A 16697-nucleotide genomic window follows, 5' to 3' on the forward strand; every position below is an offset into this window, starting at 1 on the left:
ACCACCTACTTCTCACCACCTTTTGTATTTCCGGAAGCATATGGTGGCTGACACATTTCCTGATGTATACTCAAAAATCAGATCAGTTTGGATCCAGGACCTCTGACTATCGACATGAAGCTACAGACAACTCACTTCCTTGCTGTTCCACAGCAATTTCAATGAACTTTGGAGGTAGCTGTTCTCACCTGATATGCAGGGAAACAGAGATAAGGAGGAAGCCAATGCTTTGCTCATTGCCTCCTGGGCAGAAACAAACAGTGAATGTAGGTGGCCTTAGTTTCAGGTGAATGTTTGCTCCATGAAGCAACCCTCTGACCTGGCACAGCTTTTATAATACTGATCAGGTCATGATTTTAAATTCCCTTGTTCTGGGCCTTTTCAAGACTAGTGTTTGAGACTTTCCCTTATTTAAGGATATATCATACTTCTGCTTCTAAAGAGCTTGATGTGAGGAGTACTAATTCAGCTGTCACTGCCACACATTCTTTTCTTTATATTTCTTGAAAAGAAAAGGTTTCTGTAAGGCAACAAGAATCTTTCCCTTGTAAGGCTTCTGGAACAAAATGTCTTTTTTTTTTTTTTTAATTATTAATATGCAAGTGATTGGACAGCTGTCATAGGGATTCTCATTTGAATAGATGTCAGCAATAAGGAAAGAATATTGCTTCTTGCAGGTAATTTTAAAAACCATCTTAGAATCTGTTCATCAGTTCAAAACTGCCAGAGGAGTCTAGCGGAAAACGAAGAGACACGGATGTATTGAGGATCCCAAAACTAAGCACTTTACATAACAAACCTTACACATGCTGAAAAATAAGGTGGCAAAACAACCCACCAGAAGTATTCCTCCTCCTCTAGCTCTTCTCTGAAGACGCCTGCTTGCTCAAATTCACTTATTTACTCTGTTTTCACAGGTGCAGTGATACCAGCAGCTATTTTTGCTCTTAGCTCAGGCAGCATTTCAGCTGCTGGACATCCGTGCCAAACTGCTCCTTTCCTTCGCCGACTCTGCATCCCAGCGTCCTCTAGGAAAAGTGCAGGGAACGTCATCTTCAATCCCCGCCCTCCAGCAACACAGGGACAGGAGAGGGGGCAATGTCTTCTCCCTCAAAGATTCTTGTCCACCTATTCTGAGCCATTATGAGCTTGTTTTCATGAGGTGGCAGCTCATCTTCCTGGCTTCTCTGCAGAAAGTGGAGGGGTTGCAGGTTGTATTTGGGCATCGTGGGCCACTGATGGTGGAAGAGAAGTGAGAAGAGTCAAAGCTATTGCTTAGTAAAAGAGGAACAAAGACAGTAATGCAGAATCTTTCCGTGGAGACTGCAGAGGTGCCTAAATGCTCTTCTGCAACCAGGTCTTTCCCCAGATTCTGTACCACAGAACCCAAGAGGCAAAACAGGCCCAAACCATAGCTCTGAAGTGTCTTGATTAATCAGAGAAAGCTAACATGCTTAGCTGCTCGTAGCAAGAAAAGACAGTTGTTCTCTGCTGGACAAAGGTGGGCACCAATGGGGAGCAGCTGAACCCCAAGGGCTGCAGTCAGCCAGAAGTTTAAGACTGGCTGCCTTGGAGGAAATGAAACTGCCTAAGCGATGTGCATGGGATGGGAAAAGATGCAACTTTCCACCAGGAGTTAGTAGGGAGACTTGTACATTGCCACCCAAACCAAAACTGTGGGTCAGGATTTTATCCAGCCAGCAGCTGAAAGGTGGAACAAACAGCTCTTTCTACTGCCCCCCTTGGGTTTTGTGACTGTTGAATGGGATGGAAATGCTATTATCTTAGAAGGACATTTTGGAAACTGAAGCTGGCTGCTCTTAGCCCAAAACCTCTGGAGATGTTTCCTTGTGAGGGTGCTGAAGTGAAGGTGAAAGGGCGTTTCAGATCCGACTGACCACTCTTGGCCCTATAAAAGGTCAGCCAAGCCATTCCCACATTTTTATGTGTTTGATGGCAAAAGAGTTGGGAATCACCAAACCGAGGTGCAGGAACTGTTGTTTCCAGCCATCCTGAACCTAAACCTGGTGACTACACAATGTTGACGATAAGTGCCAGTGGCAGTAGAGTTTTGTTATAACTGAAAACTACTTCTCTGTCCACTAGGACTGTCATCAAACAGCTGCATACAACTGGGCCAAAAGTGCTCCCTGTTGTCTGCAACTAGAGAGCTGCTGAAGCATTAGCTTTGAGAGCCTTCTACAGTCCCTACTTCACCAAGGAGGGTACTGTCAGGGCACCACCAGCCCTGCCTGTCCCTGCCCAGCATTTCCTGGGGCTTCCCCAATGCTGTCCTCATCCCAGGATCCCATTCCAGCCCCCCTGGAGCCCTCAGTCCCTATCCCAGCAACACAGAAATAGGGCCAATCTCAAGTTCCCCTCAGCCCTGCCTGGCCATGGTCCCACGGCACCAGGCAGGTATCCAATGCCCAGAGCTGGGGCTGAGCCCAGAGCCCCTCTCCTGATCCCACCTGCAGACTGACATCTTGGCCTTGCCTGTGTGTGTGTATGGGAGGGAGCTGAGGTTTGTGGCAAATTAAAAGTTAAAATGAGCAGACTAACTAATTACATTTTGAACAGGTTTTGGTTTGGGATTTTTTCCATATGAAATTAGATGAATCATCTCTGAACCATTTTTCTGCTGACAGAAAATGTTGAGAGTTAACACCTATAGCTGGGCCTCAGCAGGAGAAGGGTAAAAAACATGAATCAAACTAAAATTGGAGGATCCAAGCAACTGTATTTTTCAGAATTGCAAATGACTCTCAATTCTCCTATCTCCAAAACAGAGATGGGCTTTACATGGGAAAGTCATGGTAATGTGAAATGCAGTGCAGTTAGGTGTTCATGTGGAAAAGTAATAAGGAAGGGGAGGAATAGGAGAAAGGGTTCAAGAATTATCCTCAGTATGAGTACAAACAGCTGAAGACTGGGCCTTTGTAAGGTGCTCTTCCTAGGACTTGTAATGTCATCTGTGGTGGCCACAGCTTTGTCCCCTAGAGCCAGGTCAAATACCACAAAAGGGACATGTGATAATTGAAAAGCTACCCTGATTTTGCAATTTTGTTAGCTGGCTAGCAGGCACTAAGTTTGGTTTGGATTACTATAGATTTTTGCAAGTTAGTAGGCATTTGTTACTGGGTATAATAATCTGTACTTTCCATGCTGACTGGGAAGTGCTCCAAGGGGCTTTCAGATCTAATCTCTTGCAGTCCAAGCTGGCTCACATTGCTAGCACCTGCAAAAAAAAAATTTGTTCTGTAGGATTTGCTGGCAGATTTTTGTTACTCTACCAGAGATCTCTGTCCGTACTGACAGTGCACGCAGAGACCGACAGCCTGGAATGCGATTGAGATCCTGTTGTTCCTGATTTCACCTCTTTTAAGGTGAGGTAGCAAAGCTGGCTGTAATTGTGACGGTAAATGCATAAGAGGGAGGGAGAATCTTTCCCAGTAAGGATCCTCCCTATCTGTTCATTTTTATGTCTGCATTGCAGGGGTATATGTGCTACTTCCGTATGTCTTAAATAAGCTTGACCATGACTAGGGTGATGATCTCTGGTGCACAGCTTCTGGTTTTCGTGCTGCTAATCACACAAGAAACAGCAGGTTTTGGGGGAGGAGGATGAACCATGAACCACAGTCTTTGTATATTTACTACTCAATGAGGTGATGCTGTATTCATATCTCCTTGTAGGCCTTGATTATCCTCTTACATCCTTCCCGTAATAAAAATGACTTGACTGCTTGCGTATAAAAATGGTCATGAGATTATAAAATCTTTTTTAAAATAAGGAAAGGGAATAATGGAATAGACACAGAAGGGGAAAATCAAATAAGTAGGAGCCCTTAAAATAATTACAAAATTTAGCCTCAAGTTGCTCAATTTAACGTTTGATAGAGAATGATAGAGTCAAAAGAGTGAGACAAGGACTACAACAATGTGTTGCAGTGATGCTGTGGCACGTACTGAGAAGCTTTTCCTCCGGAGATGGTTGATGTTGTGGTTGTCACTGCTATACAGGATTTAGGCATACAGCTGTGTGCCAGCTGTGTGTATATTAGGAAAACAGTCTTGGTGATATTAAGTTACAGACTCGAGGAAAGTGTGCTATTGTGATGCATTATTACTCTTGTAAGATAAGGTTTGCAGAGAATGGGGGAGGTAGAAAGGCTTCTGTCCCAACACAGGCATTGGCATTGGTGGTTGAAGAGTTGGTGAGTATAAAAACCTTCTGCTTAGTCACTGTAATGAGTTTCATTTTTAAAGGACATCAAGGATTCTGCCAGACCTAGATGGGACAGAGCAGACATACTGATCCACCTGATTGCAGGAAACTTTAGGGGATGTCAACAATTTCACTGTTCAGTTCTTTATGCCCCCTACTACTACATGGAGTAAATGTCATACAGTCAAGATCTCTTGCCTTTGTAAAATTTCCAGTGAACCTTGCTCTATAAGCCATCCCACTTCCAATATGGTTTGAAAACCCAGATCCATATTTGCTGAATTTGCCATCTTATTGGCACTCTCTGCCTCATCATAGCATCATAATTCCTCAGCTAGGGGACCTCGATGGCAAGGAGGAGTTAGAAAGAAAACATAAGTGGGAGAAAAATGTGTTTATTTTCCTAAAGTCTTTTTTACCATAATTATACAAGAAAATGTCAAAGTGCCTATATGAGGTTTTTTTTAATCCGACCTTGTGAATTAATTGAAGAGTCTTCCAAAATCTTCAAGAGATTAATTTTACTGTCCTCTAGTGGAATGAAATAGAGGAGTGAGGTGGTATTTTTCCACTCACAGATTTTTCATTTTGTTGAAACAGGGAAGTTGATCATAACTGATCAGCATCATACCTAAACTATGCAAGTGCAGTTTGTTAACATGAGGTACAAATGCAGCAATCTGACAGTGCTAAACTATTGATGGCCATTAAACTTCAATGTAAACAAATTAGGAAATCCTGACAGACACACAAAACTATACACAAAGTTGTAGCTGGTAAGAATGTGTGTGTGCTAATAGGGTAGTCACTACATTGTGGATAAAGAGCTTTGCATTGCTTTGAGCTGCAGCCAAAGCTTTTATGTACAGAAACTGCTGTGAGGTGATCTGTAACATGGAATAAGAGCAGTGAACAAAAATTGTCATTTTTTCTTTCCAGCTTCAGAGCAAAATACGAATGGAATGATGCATTCACATCTCTTGCAGACTCAAGCTCTGTTAATTTTTTCCCCCGTGTTAATGAGTCATACGAACAGATTTTACAGATTTAGCACTGTGTGCTTTATTTAGAGTGTGGTCTGTTTCTGAGTGCCAGAGACTTACATGCAGCTCTGTGGTCTAAAGCAAAATTATTAATCTTTGGTCTTCATGTCCCAAATTATTCCACTGACGTTAGAGAGCCTTTTGCTATGTTAGCAATAGGAAAGTATTTCAGAGAAAGTGGTCCATTCTGAGGGTGATAAAGTATATGCTGTCTAACACTTCATGCAAAGTCTGGAAAGTCTGGAAACTTTATGTTTGGAAGTACAGGAAAAAATTATCCCTGACTGTTTCACAGAAGGCAGAGGTGTAAATCTCGGTAGAAGCGACAGCACAGCTTTGTGCTACCTCACTCTCTCTGAAACCATTTTATTTTAAAGAATGAGATTCTAACTGTTTGCTTTCTTATCTAATGTAAAAAGGATTCTCTGAAGATTAATACTGAGTTTTCCGACTCACGTTAGCTTTAAACGAGAATTTTTAATTTACAAAGAAAACCAAAACTTTCGCGTTCTCGAGGTCCGTTTGGCGGCAGGACTCGGGATTTCTTGTCCCCTAGCCACCCAAATCCAACTCTTTTCGCGACAAGACACCAACAGACGAAAAACAGCTGCTCCCACGGCCTCAGAGATGTAAAAAAAGGACGATTTAATGACAGATAAAGTAGAGAAAACCAATTCTATTTCACCCGAAGAAACACAGGACGGAGCGCGGGGCGCAGAGCGGCAGCGGCGCGGCGCGGGGCGGGGCGGACCAATCAGCGCCCGCCGCGCTGCTATAAAAGGGGCGCCGCGGGGCCGCTCCAGCCCAGTGCTCCCCGTTCCGCCGGCATGTCGGAAGTGCCTCCCGTCGTTGCTCCCGTGGCCGCCCCGGCCCCCGCCGCCAAGGCCGCCGCCAAGAAGCCGAAGAAGGCGGCGAGCGGCTCCAAAGCCCGCAAGCCCGCGGGGCCCAGCGTCACCGAGCTGATCACCAAGGCCGTGTCCGCCTCCCAGGAGCGCAAGGGGCTCTCCCTCGCCGCGCTCAAGAAGGCGCTGGCCGCCGGCGGCTACGATGTGGAGAAAAATAATAGCCGCATCAAGCTAGCGCTAAAAACACTTGTCGGCAAGGGTATCCTGGTGCAAACCAGAGGTGTAGGTGCGTCTGGATCTTTCCGCCTCAGCAAGAAACCTGGAGAAGCAAAAAAAGTTCCAAAGAAAAAAACTTCTGCAACCAAGGCCAAAAAGCCGGCGGCTAAGAAGCCTACTACCGCTGCCAAGAAGGCGGTGGCAGCAAAGAAAAGCCCCAAGAAAGTTAAAGTTGCAGCCAAGAAAGCAGCCAAGAGTCCTAAGAAGGTGACAAAGGTTGTCAAACCCAAGAAAGTAGTGGCAGCAGCGAAGAGCCCGGCTAAGGCGAAGGCGGTGAAGCCCAAGGCAGCCAAGCCGAAAGTGGCCAAGGCAAAGAAGGCAGCGCCCAAGAAGTAAGCTCCACATGGAAATAACTCCTGCTTCGCATTTAAACCCAACGGCTCTTTTAAGAGCCACCCACATTTTCTAAAGAGGGCTGAAGCGCTAAGGCTGCTGCCATTGCGGGGGAAGGTTAAGCGGGGAGGTGGCGGGAGAACGGCAGTCTGCTGCTGCTGGTGAATGTGCTGTTTCCAGTTCAGGAACAGCTCCAGGGGCGCTTCAATTGGGAGGGGCAGGGTGGCAGCGTCCTGGAGGCTCCCAAATTGTGCGCAACGCGCAGGGATTGGGTGCGGAAGGGCTGAGCAGCTTCCCAGGAGCGCTGTCAGCCCCGCCCCAGAGCGAGGTAAGAAGGCACCGTGGGGTGCTGTTGTGCGTGTAAGGAACTGCACCGGGCACTGACATTAAAAGGCCCAAGATGAGCGTTTGTCAGCGCTCCTATGGGCTTTCACTACTTTAATGAAGTTCAAGCTCTTTTTCTGAATTTGTGGGTGGCTCTGAAAAGAGCCTTTGGGTTTCCCTTGGTGTAACTTCGCGAGCTTTGTCCTTCCGTGCTCACTTGGCTTTAGCCTTGTGGCTGTCGGTCTTCTTGGGCAGCAGCACGGCCTGGATGTTGGGCAGCACGCCGCCCTGCGCGATCGTCACCTTGCCCAGCAGCTTGTTGAGCTCCTCGTCGTTGCGGATGGCGAGCTGCAGGTGGCGGGGGATGATGCGCGTCTTCTTGTTGTCGCGGGCCGCGTTGCCCGCCAGCTCCAGGATCTCGGCCGTCAGGTACTCCAGCACGGCCGCCAGGTACACCGGGGCGCCGGCGCCCACGCGCTCCGCGTAGTTGCCCTTGCGCAGCAGCCGGTGCACGCGGCCCACGGGGAACTGCAGCCCGGCCCGCGACGAGCGCGACTTGGCCTTGGCGCGCGCCTTCCCGCCCTGCTTGCCCCGGCCGGACATCGCAGCGATCTCGCAATCGCTCTCAAGCTCCGCAGAGAATGAAAAGTAGTTTCCGACCTCGGGCTTATATGCCTTTTCAGCGAAAGACGCGACTTTGGATTGGCTGAGACCGGGATGCGGCTGAATCAGCCAATGGGTACGCGGATCCAAATTCGACCAATGGCGATGAACGGCGTAAGCTCCCGCTGCAGGAACTTGCCTCAGCCAATAACAGCTCGGGCTGCAGGATACCCTACTTTGCATAACCGCCGTATAAATGCGAGCGCGCGGGCGGGCAGTTCGTTCGCTGGTCTCCAGGTCGTTAGTGTGGTTGTAGTGGTAGATTCGCCTCCATGCCTGAGCCGGCCAAGTCCGCCCCCGCGCCCAAGAAGGGCTCCAAGAAGGCGGTCACCAAGACCCAAAAGAAAGGGGACAAGAAGCGCAAGAAGAGCCGCAAGGAGAGCTACTCGATCTACGTGTACAAGGTGCTGAAGCAGGTGCACCCCGACACGGGCATCTCGTCCAAGGCCATGGGCATCATGAACTCCTTCGTCAACGACATCTTCGAGCGCATCGCCGGCGAGGCGTCGCGCCTGGCGCACTACAACAAGCGCTCCACCATCACGTCGCGGGAGATCCAGACGGCCGTGCGGCTGCTGCTGCCCGGCGAGCTGGCCAAGCACGCCGTGTCCGAGGGCACCAAGGCTGTCACCAAGTACACCAGCTCTAAATAAGCTGCTTCTGCATCTTGTTTCCGATATTATCGACCCAAAGGCTCTTTTAAGAGCCACCCACCTTTTCAGTAAAAGAGCTGATGCTGTGGTGAAGCCTTACCTCTCCCGCTTTATTTTTCTTGTTTGTTTTAGGGGGCGAGGGGAGGGGCGGGAGACAAACGTGTAGGTTACGGTGTAAAAGTACCGTGAGTTTAAAAGGAAAGCAGGATGTGCGTTGTTTGCGCTATGCGGATGTGTCCTGCATCTGCTTCAACGGACCCGAGGATGTTCATAATTCGCTTAAAAAGCCGTGGGAGGCCGCTTTTGGTGTATGTACAGTTAGGGGGTGGCCGACTAGACAATTACTAAATGCTGTCGGTGGTCTCAAAACCGCCGAAACAAATGTTCTCCTGACCGGTGGGACGTGCCCTTTCCCTGCTGAGCTACGCTAAGGGACGATGGTGGGAATCGGGGGCATTAAAGCACAGGCGCTTCCAAACCACCCTGGGCTCTTGTTCTTTTCATTTTTTGAGCAGAAGGCTCCGAAGTGGATGCCCGCTCCCCTCCCCCGCAATGTGCGTTCTCGCGGACGACCGAGGGAAGCAAAGAGGAGCGCGTTCTCGCCCCCGACCTGCGCAGTCCCCGCACAGGTAGCGCCAAGCACAGGCTCCCGGCGTCGTATTTTTCCCGGCTTTCGTCCGCCTCTCTCCTCACCGCCGTTTCCCCGCGCCCCGTAAACTCCGCCGCCGAGCAGCGGACGGGGCCGGAGGCGGGCGGGCAGAGCCGGGGCCGCGCCGCTGCCGCGCTCGGTCCGACCTGAGTGAGGACTGCACGGAGCCTCCCCGGGGGCGGGCCCGGCCGCGCCTCACGCGGCTCTCCACACGCCGCTGATTGGTGGCGCTCGCGGCTCGCAGCCCGCGCGTTCGCTTCACCGGGGCGCGCTCCCCGCGAGACGCGCGGCGCCTCCGCCGGGCCGCGGCAGCAGCCGGGCAAGCCTGGCTTGGCCAGGGAAGTCGGCTGCCGCCTTGCGCCTTCAGCCTTTCGGCCGCGGCCCTGAAACGAACGCGCCTACGGAGCGGGAAAAATCCGAGCGCACTCGGGGAAGGAGGCCGTTACCGATGGCAGCTTTAGCCAGCGGGCCCGGCGCCGAGCCGAGAGGCTTTGGAAAAAGGAGAGCGAGCCCGAGGCGTGAGCTACAAGACGGCGCTGCACTGCCCGCCTGCGGTGCTGCCGCCCCTCCTTCCGCCTCGCAAACCGCTGGTTGAAGGGGGCAGGGGCGGGGCGAGGCCAGCGCGCGTTTCCCGCCCCGGAGGCGGGGCCTTTCGCCGGGCTCGCGCGAAGGGTCCAATGGGAGCCGGCCGGTGTCTCGCGGGCGGCCAATCGGCGCGGGCGGCGGGCTATAAATAGTCGGCGGCTGGGAGCCGCTGGTGCAGTGCGGGCTGTGGTGGTTGTGCGTTGCTTGTGCGTGTTTTGGTGCTGGGCGATGGCGCGCACGAAGCAGACGGCGCGTAAGTCGACGGGCGGCAAGGCGCCCCGCAAGCAGCTGGCCACCAAGGCGGCCCGCAAGAGCGCGCCGGCCACGGGCGGCGTCAAGAAGCCGCACCGCTACCGGCCCGGCACGGTGGCGCTGCGCGAGATCCGGCGCTACCAGAAGTCCACGGAGCTGCTGATCCGCAAGCTGCCCTTCCAGCGCCTGGTGCGCGAGATCGCGCAGGACTTCAAGACCGACCTGCGCTTCCAGAGCTCGGCCGTGATGGCGCTGCAGGAGGCCAGCGAGGCCTACCTGGTGGGGCTCTTCGAGGACACCAACCTGTGCGCCATCCACGCCAAGCGCGTCACCATCATGCCCAAGGACATCCAGCTGGCCCGCCGCATCCGCGGCGAGCGTGCATAAGTCTCCTGCTGTAGCCTTTTGCCGGCCAAGCACGGAGGCAAGCCATAGAGACCCAAAGGCTCTTTTAAGAGCCACTACAACTACAGTTAAAAGACCTGAAGCGCTGTTGTGGAATGAATGTGTTTTTATTGGGTGGGAGAGACCACCAAGGCGTGTTTATCTATAGAAGTATTGAGTTCGGTAGACATGTCTCCTGATTTGCAGAAGGAGCTTTTAACGTAGACTCAGAGACTCTTAGACCCCATTATATGCTGCACGCTAAGCTGTAGCGTTGCTCTGGAACGTCATTACATTAAAACTTGTTTTATAAAATTTTAAGAGATGTTTAATAAAAGGGACAATTAGGAGACAACAGCAAAACCGGTAGGACGGCCTGGGTGCTTTGGCAGAGATCGAAAGGCACACCTCTATATCCAAAAGATTCTTTAAAAGTACATTTCTTATTGCATATTCGTCACAATCATGCATGATTCATAAATGTTTGGAGTTTCTTTGTATCATCCCGTCACCCACATCTTCCTCCTTGGCTCCATTCCGTCTCTGCCTCCTCCATAAATTCTTCTCTGGTTTCTGATTTTTCTTCTGTGATAAGATACTCCAGGAATATGAAGACTTTTTCTATTTATCCTTTTTAAATTAACTACATAAACAATAAACATTCCATATCACGTATTACATTACAGAACCTAGGTGAAGTTTTTCTAACATTAAGGAACATGCAAAAAGCCAACATTGCAATTCAGTCATAATAATTATGTACCATGCGAAAAGCCAACACCACAGTACATTTATAACACGAAAGCAGACTAAAACCAAGTAATACCAAAAAACGGTGAGTCTGGAGCGGCCGCACCTTTGATACATAAAGAAAAATCCAGTATATATTTACAATAAGCGATCTAACAGTTCTTACACGTAACATGGGCTACTTTATTAATTAACTCACCTTGTATCTCTTGTCACTCCCTCACCCTTCACATCACATTAAATGATGCTCATCTTAAGGCAGTGCAACAGCTCTTTCAATTGATCACGTAGTGGCTCTTAAAAGAGCCTTTGGGTCTACGTGGGCTGCGGCAGGAGACTTATGCACGCTCGCCGCGGATGCGGCGGGCCAGCTGGATGTCCTTGGGCATGATGGTGACGCGCTTGGCGTGGATGGCGCACAGGTTGGTGTCCTCGAAGAGCCCCACCAGGTAGGCCTCGCTGGCCTCCTGCAGCGCCATCACGGCCGAGCTCTGGAAGCGCAGGTCGGTCTTGAAGTCCTGCGCGATCTCGCGCACCAGGCGCTGGAAGGGCAGCTTGCGGATCAGCAGCTCCGTAGACTTCTGGTAGCGCCGGATCTCGCGCAGCGCCACCGTGCCGGGCCGGTAGCGGTGCGGCTTCTTGACGCCGCCCGTGGCCGGCGCGCTCTTGCGGGCCGCCTTGGTGGCCAGCTGCTTGCGGGGCGCCTTGCCGCCCGTCGACTTACGCGCCGTCTGCTTCGTGCGCGCCATCGCCCAGCACCAAAACACGCACAAGCAACGCACAACCACCACAGCCCGCACTGCACCAGCGGCTCCCAGCCGCCGACTATTTATAGCCCGCCGCCCGCGCCGATTGGCCGCCCGCGAGACACCGGCCGGCTCCCATTGGACCCTTCGCGCGAGCCCGGCGAAAGGCCCCGCCTCCGGGGCGGGAAACGCGCGCTGGCCTCGCCCCGCCCCTGCCCCCTTCAACCAGCGGTTTGCGAGGCGGAAGGAGGGGCGGCAGCACCGCAGGCGGGCAGTGCAGCGCCGTCTTGTAGCTCACGCCTCGGGCTCGCTCTCCTTTTTCCAAAGCCTCTCGGCTCGGCGCCGGGCCCGCTGGCTAAAGCTGCCATCGGTAACGGCCTCCTTCCCCGAGTGCGCTCGGATTTTTCCCGCTCCGTAGGCGCGTTCGTTTCAGGGCCGCGGCCGAAAGGCTGAAGGCGCAAGGCGGCAGCCGACTTCCCTGGCCAAGCCAGGCTTGCCCGGCTGCTGCCGCGGCCCGGCGGAGGCGCCGCGCGTCTCGCGGGGAGCGCGCCCCGGTGAAGCGAACGCGCGGGCTGCGAGCCGCGAGCGCCACCAATCAGCGGCGTGTGGAGAGCCGCGTGAGGCGCGGCCGGGCCCGCCCCCGGGGAGGCTCCGTGCAGTCCTCACTCAGGTCGGACCGAGCGCGGCAGCGGCGCGGCCCCGGCTCTGCCCGCCCGCCTCCGGCCCCGTCCGCTGCTCGGCGGCGGAGTTTACGGGGCGCGGGGAAACGGCGGTGAGGAGAGAGGCGGACGAAAGCCGGGAAAAATACGACGCCGGGAGCCTGTGCTTGGCGCTACCTGTGCGGGGACTGCGCAGGTCGGGGGCGAGAACGCGCTCCTCTTTGCTTCCCTCGGTCGTCCGCGAGAACGCACATTGCGGGGGAGGGGAGCGGGCATCCACTTCGGAGCCTTCTGCTCAAAAAATGAAAAGAACAAGAGCCCAGGGTGGTTTGGAAGCGCCTGTGCTTTAATGCCCCCGATTCCCACCATCGTCCCTTAGCGTAGCTCAGCAGGGAAAGGGCACGTCCCACCGGTCAGGAGAACATTTGTTTCGGCGGTTTTGAGACCACCGACAGCATTTAGTAATTGTCTAGTCGGCCACCCCCTAACTGTACATACACCAAAAGCGGCCTCCCACGGCTTTTTAAGCGAATTATGAACATCCTCGGGTCCGTTGAAGCAGATGCAGGACACATCCGCATAGCGCAAACAACGCACATCCTGCTTTCCTTTTAAACTCACGGTACTTTTACACCGTAACCTACACGTTTGTCTCCCGCCCCTCCCCTCGCCCCCTAAAACAAACAAGAAAAATAAAGCGGGAGAGGTAAGGCTTCACCACAGCATCAGCTCTTTTACTGAAAAGGTGGGTGGCTCTTAAAAGAGCCTTTGGGTCGATAATATCGGAAACAAGATGCAGAAGCAGCTTATTTAGAGCTGGTGTACTTGGTGACAGCCTTGGTGCCCTCGGACACGGCGTGCTTGGCCAGCTCGCCGGGCAGCAGCAGCCGCACGGCCGTCTGGATCTCCCGCGACGTGATGGTGGAGCGCTTGTTGTAGTGCGCCAGGCGCGACGCCTCGCCGGCGATGCGCTCGAAGATGTCGTTGACGAAGGAGTTCATGATGCCCATGGCCTTGGACGAGATGCCCGTGTCGGGGTGCACCTGCTTCAGCACCTTGTACACGTAGATCGAGTAGCTCTCCTTGCGGCTCTTCTTACGCTTCTTGTCTCCTTTCTTTTGGGTCTTGGTGACCGCCTTCTTGGAGCCCTTCTTGGGCGCGGGGGCGGACTTAGCTGGCTCGGGCATAGCTACAAGCGCAGTCCCCTCCCGCAACAAGCACAGCGACTAGAAACACTCAACACCCGCACAGCCTCGGGAGCCGCCTTTATAGCGGCGCCGCGGAAATCGCCGCATCGCCATTGGCCCGGCATCATCTCTGCGCTCGGCGCCGAGCGTCCCTATTGGACGCGTCTCGATTCGCCTTGTCATTGGCTGTCGGAACAATTCCTCTCGCAGCCAATCGGAAGAGGCGCTGCCGCTCCGCTCGGGTGGTATATAAGGCACGGGGCGCGTAGCGCTCGCTGTTCCTTTGCCTTTCAGGCCGCTGTTGTGGTTTGTGCGTTGCTGCTGGTGCTGAACTGCTGCGATGTCCGGCCGGGGCAAGCAGGGCGGGAAGGCGCGCGCCAAGGCCAAGTCGCGCTCGTCGCGGGCCGGGCTGCAGTTCCCCGTGGGCCGCGTGCACCGGCTGCTGCGCAAGGGCAACTACGCGGAGCGCGTGGGCGCCGGCGCCCCGGTGTACCTGGCGGCCGTGCTGGAGTACCTGACGGCCGAGATCCTGGAGCTGGCGGGCAACGCGGCCCGCGACAACAAGAAGACGCGCATCATTCCCCGCCACCTGCAGCTCGCCATCCGCAACGACGAGGAGCTCAACAAGCTGCTGGGCAAGGTGACGATCGCGCAGGGCGGCGTGCTGCCCAACATCCAGGCCGTGCTGCTGCCCAAGAAGACCGACAGCCACAAGGCTAAAGCCAAGTGAGCGCCGAAGGACAAAGCCCGCGAAGTTTTGCTAAGAGAAACCCAAAGGCTCTTTTCAGAGCCACCCACAAATTCAGAAAAAGAGCTTGAACTTCATTGAAGTAGTAAAAGCCCATAGGAGGGCTGACAAACGCTCATCTTGGGCCTTTTAATGTCAGTGGCCGGTGCAGTTCCTTACACGCACAACAGCACCCCACGGTGCCTTACCTCGCTCTGGGGCGGGGCTGACAGCGCTCCTGGGAAGCTGCTCAGCCCTTCCGCACCCAATCCCTGCGCCTTGTGCACAATTTGGGAGCCTCCAGGACGCTGCCACCCTGCCCCTCCCAATTGAAGCGCCCCTGGAGCTATTCCTGAACTGGAAACAGCACATTCACCAGCAGCAGCAGACTGCCGTTCTCCCGCACACCTCCCCGCTTAACCTTCCCCCGCAATGGCAGCAGCCTTAGCGTTTCAGCCCTCTTTAGAAAATGTGGGTGGCTCTTAAAAGAGCCGTTGGGTTTAAATGTAAAGACTTTCCGCCACTAATCGGCTTACTTCTTCTTGGGCGCTGCCTTCTTTGCCTTGGCCACTTTAGCCTTTGCAGCTTTCGGCTTGGCCGCCTTGGGCTTCACCGCCTTCGCCTTAGCCGGGCTCTTCGCTGCTGCCGCCACTTTTTTGGGCTTGGCAGCCTTTGTCACCTTCTTGGGACTCTTAACTGCTTTCTTGGCGGCCGGCTTTTTAGGTTTCTTGGGGCTCTTCGCTGTCACTACCTTCTTGGGCTTCTTGGCGGCGCTGGCGGGCTTCTTAGCCGCCGGCTTTTTAGGCTTGGCTGCAACAGTTTTCTTCTTGGGAGCTTTGTCCTTCGCTTCTCCGGGTTTCTTGCTGAGGCGGAAGGAGCCGGAGGCGCCGGTGCCCTTGGTCTGCACCAGAGTGCCCTTGCTGACGAGGCTCTTAAGCCCCAGCTTGATGCGGCTGTTGTTCTTCTCCACATCGTAGCCGCCGGCGGCCAGCGCCTTCTTGAGCGCGGCGAGGGAGAGCCCCTTGCGCTCCTGGGAGGCGGACACGGCCTTGGTGATCAGCTCGGTGACGCTGGGCCCCGCGGGCTTGCGGGCTTTGGAGCCGCTCGCCGCCTTCTTCGGCTTCTTGGCGGCGGCCTTGGCGGCAGGGGCCGGGGCGGCGGGCGCTGCCTCAGCGGCGGGGGCGGGAGCGGCCTCGGACATCGCAGTGCTGCGCGAGTGCGACTGCGGCGGCCCCGCGGGCGCCCCTTTTATAGCAGCGCGGCGGGCGCTGATTGGTCCGCTCCCGAGCCCGCCCCGCCCCCTGCCCTGCTCCCTGCCGCCCGCCTTGTGTTTCTTCCCTCTCACAAAAATGCTTTTTTCTTAAAAAGCATTGGACCGCGGCACCCCGTTTCTTGGCATTCTTGCTGAGGACAGAGAATAGTTTTGGCTTGCGACGTTTCTTTCAACCGAGACCTGAAATTAATTTCAGGCGAGTCAGTAATCCCCGAGTTTGGGGATTGCACGCAGAGCTGGACCGTATGATTTTAATTTCTCCTTTTGAATTAAAACTTTGCTTTTGACACCACTGGCTCAGTGACACCGGATATATGTTTCTGAGAGGGTTTTTCATCAAGGTCCTGCAAAATGGGGGTAATCTCGAGACCTTATCTTATCGTAAATTAGCTTTGAAAAGATGCAAATAACACAAGGTAGTCACTCGGCTCTGTATCTGGGTTATGAGTTGTTTTCCATAACACGTCTTCATTTCTTCAAAATAATGAAACCTTTGGACACAGTGCCCTATTTAGGTCTAGTCGGAGTTGATAAAAAGTAAAAGAAAGACATTTTTCACCAGAAACATTAGCCCAAAAAGCAGCTCTCTTAAATAATCAGCTATCTTTAAAATCCCATAGAAACATACAGAATTTGCTTCTCTGTTGCCCTGAGTTTTCTGCGTCCTTGTATTAATATTTTCATGAACTATATTCCCATGTTTTTTCCAAAATACTTCTCTTTGTGATGCACAGTAGATAAACCCATTCATTTGTATGTTCTTATTTTAAGGTCGTATTTATTTTTTGTGCTTACCTTGACAATTATAATTGAGGAATTTTGTCAGCCACAATCAGCAATTTTACAGAAAGAAAAACAAAATAAAGTCAAAATAGAGTGTGCATGTTTTCATTATGTAAAACAGACGTAAAGCTGCAGGCATTTCTCTAATAAAATAATATCGTTCAAGTCACTTAATCAAACAATTTTCTCTTCAGGACTGCTGAGAGAAGGAAGGGCATGGCTTTTTCCAATGCATGAATATTGTGATGTGGGATAAATTGAATATACATAAAAATGATTTTTTTCCTGTGATGAGTTGGATAGCAACTGGATGGTCATGCTTGAACATTTGTAGTAC

The 16697-nt window shown here is 52.9% G+C and overlaps 7 protein-coding genes across 7 annotated transcripts; 3 read left to right on the plus strand and 4 right to left on the minus strand.

Moving 5' to 3' along the window:
* Positions 1–5728: 5728 nt before the first annotated feature.
* On the minus strand, positions 5729–7676 carry LOC125324909 (histone H2A-IV-like). Its single transcript, XM_048301441.1, has 2 exons — positions 7267–7676; positions 5729–6435 (listed from the first exon to the last, which is right to left on the minus strand). The coding sequence occupies exons 1-2, from the start codon at positions 7650–7652 to the stop codon at positions 6354–6356; spliced, it is 468 nt and encodes a 155-aa protein (XP_048157398.1). The 5' UTR covers positions 7653–7676; the 3' UTR covers positions 5729–6353.
* Positions 7677–7922: 246 nt separating this feature from the next.
* LOC125324926 (histone H2B 1/2/3/4/6) lies at positions 7923–8464 on the plus strand. The gene has a single exon (XM_048301458.1). It carries the CDS (start codon positions 7985–7987, stop codon positions 8363–8365), a length of 381 nt encoding a protein of 126 aa, XP_048157415.1. The 5' UTR covers positions 7923–7984; the 3' UTR covers positions 8366–8464.
* Positions 8465–9743: 1279 nt separating this feature from the next.
* On the plus strand, positions 9744–10315 carry LOC125324936 (histone H3). The gene has a single exon (XM_048301471.1). It carries the CDS (start codon positions 9828–9830, stop codon positions 10236–10238), a length of 411 nt encoding a protein of 136 aa, XP_048157428.1. The 5' UTR covers positions 9744–9827; the 3' UTR covers positions 10239–10315.
* A 228-nt stretch (positions 10316–10543) lies between these two features.
* Positions 10544–11832, minus strand: LOC125324935 (histone H3). The gene has a single exon (XM_048301470.1). It carries the CDS (start codon positions 11732–11734, stop codon positions 11324–11326), a length of 411 nt encoding a protein of 136 aa, XP_048157427.1. The 5' UTR covers positions 11735–11832; the 3' UTR covers positions 10544–11323.
* A 1265-nt stretch (positions 11833–13097) lies between these two features.
* Positions 13098–13876, minus strand: LOC125324927 (histone H2B 1/2/3/4/6). Its single transcript, XM_048301461.1, has one exon. The coding sequence runs from the start codon at positions 13575–13577 to the stop codon at positions 13197–13199; it is 381 nt and encodes a 126-aa protein (XP_048157418.1). The 5' UTR covers positions 13578–13876; the 3' UTR covers positions 13098–13196.
* Positions 13877–13879: 3 nt separating this feature from the next.
* LOC125324922 (histone H2A-IV) lies at positions 13880–14483 on the plus strand. Its single transcript, XM_048301455.1, has one exon. It carries the CDS (start codon positions 13918–13920, stop codon positions 14305–14307), a length of 390 nt encoding a protein of 129 aa, XP_048157412.1. The 5' UTR covers positions 13880–13917; the 3' UTR covers positions 14308–14483.
* A 35-nt stretch (positions 14484–14518) lies between these two features.
* On the minus strand, positions 14519–15505 carry LOC125324903 (histone H1.11L-like). The gene has a single exon (XM_048301436.1). It carries the CDS (start codon positions 15503–15505, stop codon positions 14837–14839), a length of 669 nt encoding a protein of 222 aa, XP_048157393.1. The 3' UTR covers positions 14519–14836.
* Positions 15506–16697: the final 1192 nt, after the last annotated feature.

The sequence above is a fragment of the Corvus hawaiiensis genome, chromosome 4, assembly GCF_020740725.1.
Source record: "Corvus hawaiiensis isolate bCorHaw1 chromosome 4, bCorHaw1.pri.cur, whole genome shotgun sequence".
NCBI classification, from domain to species: domain Eukaryota; kingdom Metazoa; phylum Chordata; class Aves; order Passeriformes; family Corvidae; genus Corvus; species Corvus hawaiiensis.

Bases quoted from the DNA above. Each gene is read 5' to 3' on its own strand.
- LOC125324909 (XM_048301441.1), bottom strand. From the start codon at position 7,652: ATGTCCGGCCGGGGCAAGCAGGGCGGGAAGGCGCGCGCCAAGGCCAAG. The intron at 6,436-7,266 runs GTGAGCACGGAA...TTGCTTCTCCAG, and splicing joins AGCCACAAGGCTAAAGCCAA to GTTTCTTGCTGAGGCGGAAA.
- LOC125324903 (XM_048301436.1), bottom strand. From the start codon at position 15,505: ATGTCCGAGGCCGCTCCCGCCCCCGCCGCTGAGGCAGCGCCCGCCGCC.
- LOC125324922 (XM_048301455.1), top strand. From the start codon at position 13,918: ATGTCCGGCCGGGGCAAGCAGGGCGGGAAGGCGCGCGCCAAGGCCAAG.
- LOC125324935 (XM_048301470.1), bottom strand. From the start codon at position 11,734: ATGGCGCGCACGAAGCAGACGGCGCGTAAGTCGACGGGCGGCAAGGCG.
- LOC125324927 (XM_048301461.1), bottom strand. From the start codon at position 13,577: ATGCCCGAGCCAGCTAAGTCCGCCCCCGCGCCCAAGAAGGGCTCCAAG.
- LOC125324926 (XM_048301458.1), top strand. From the start codon at position 7,985: ATGCCTGAGCCGGCCAAGTCCGCCCCCGCGCCCAAGAAGGGCTCCAAG.
- LOC125324936 (XM_048301471.1), top strand. From the start codon at position 9,828: ATGGCGCGCACGAAGCAGACGGCGCGTAAGTCGACGGGCGGCAAGGCG.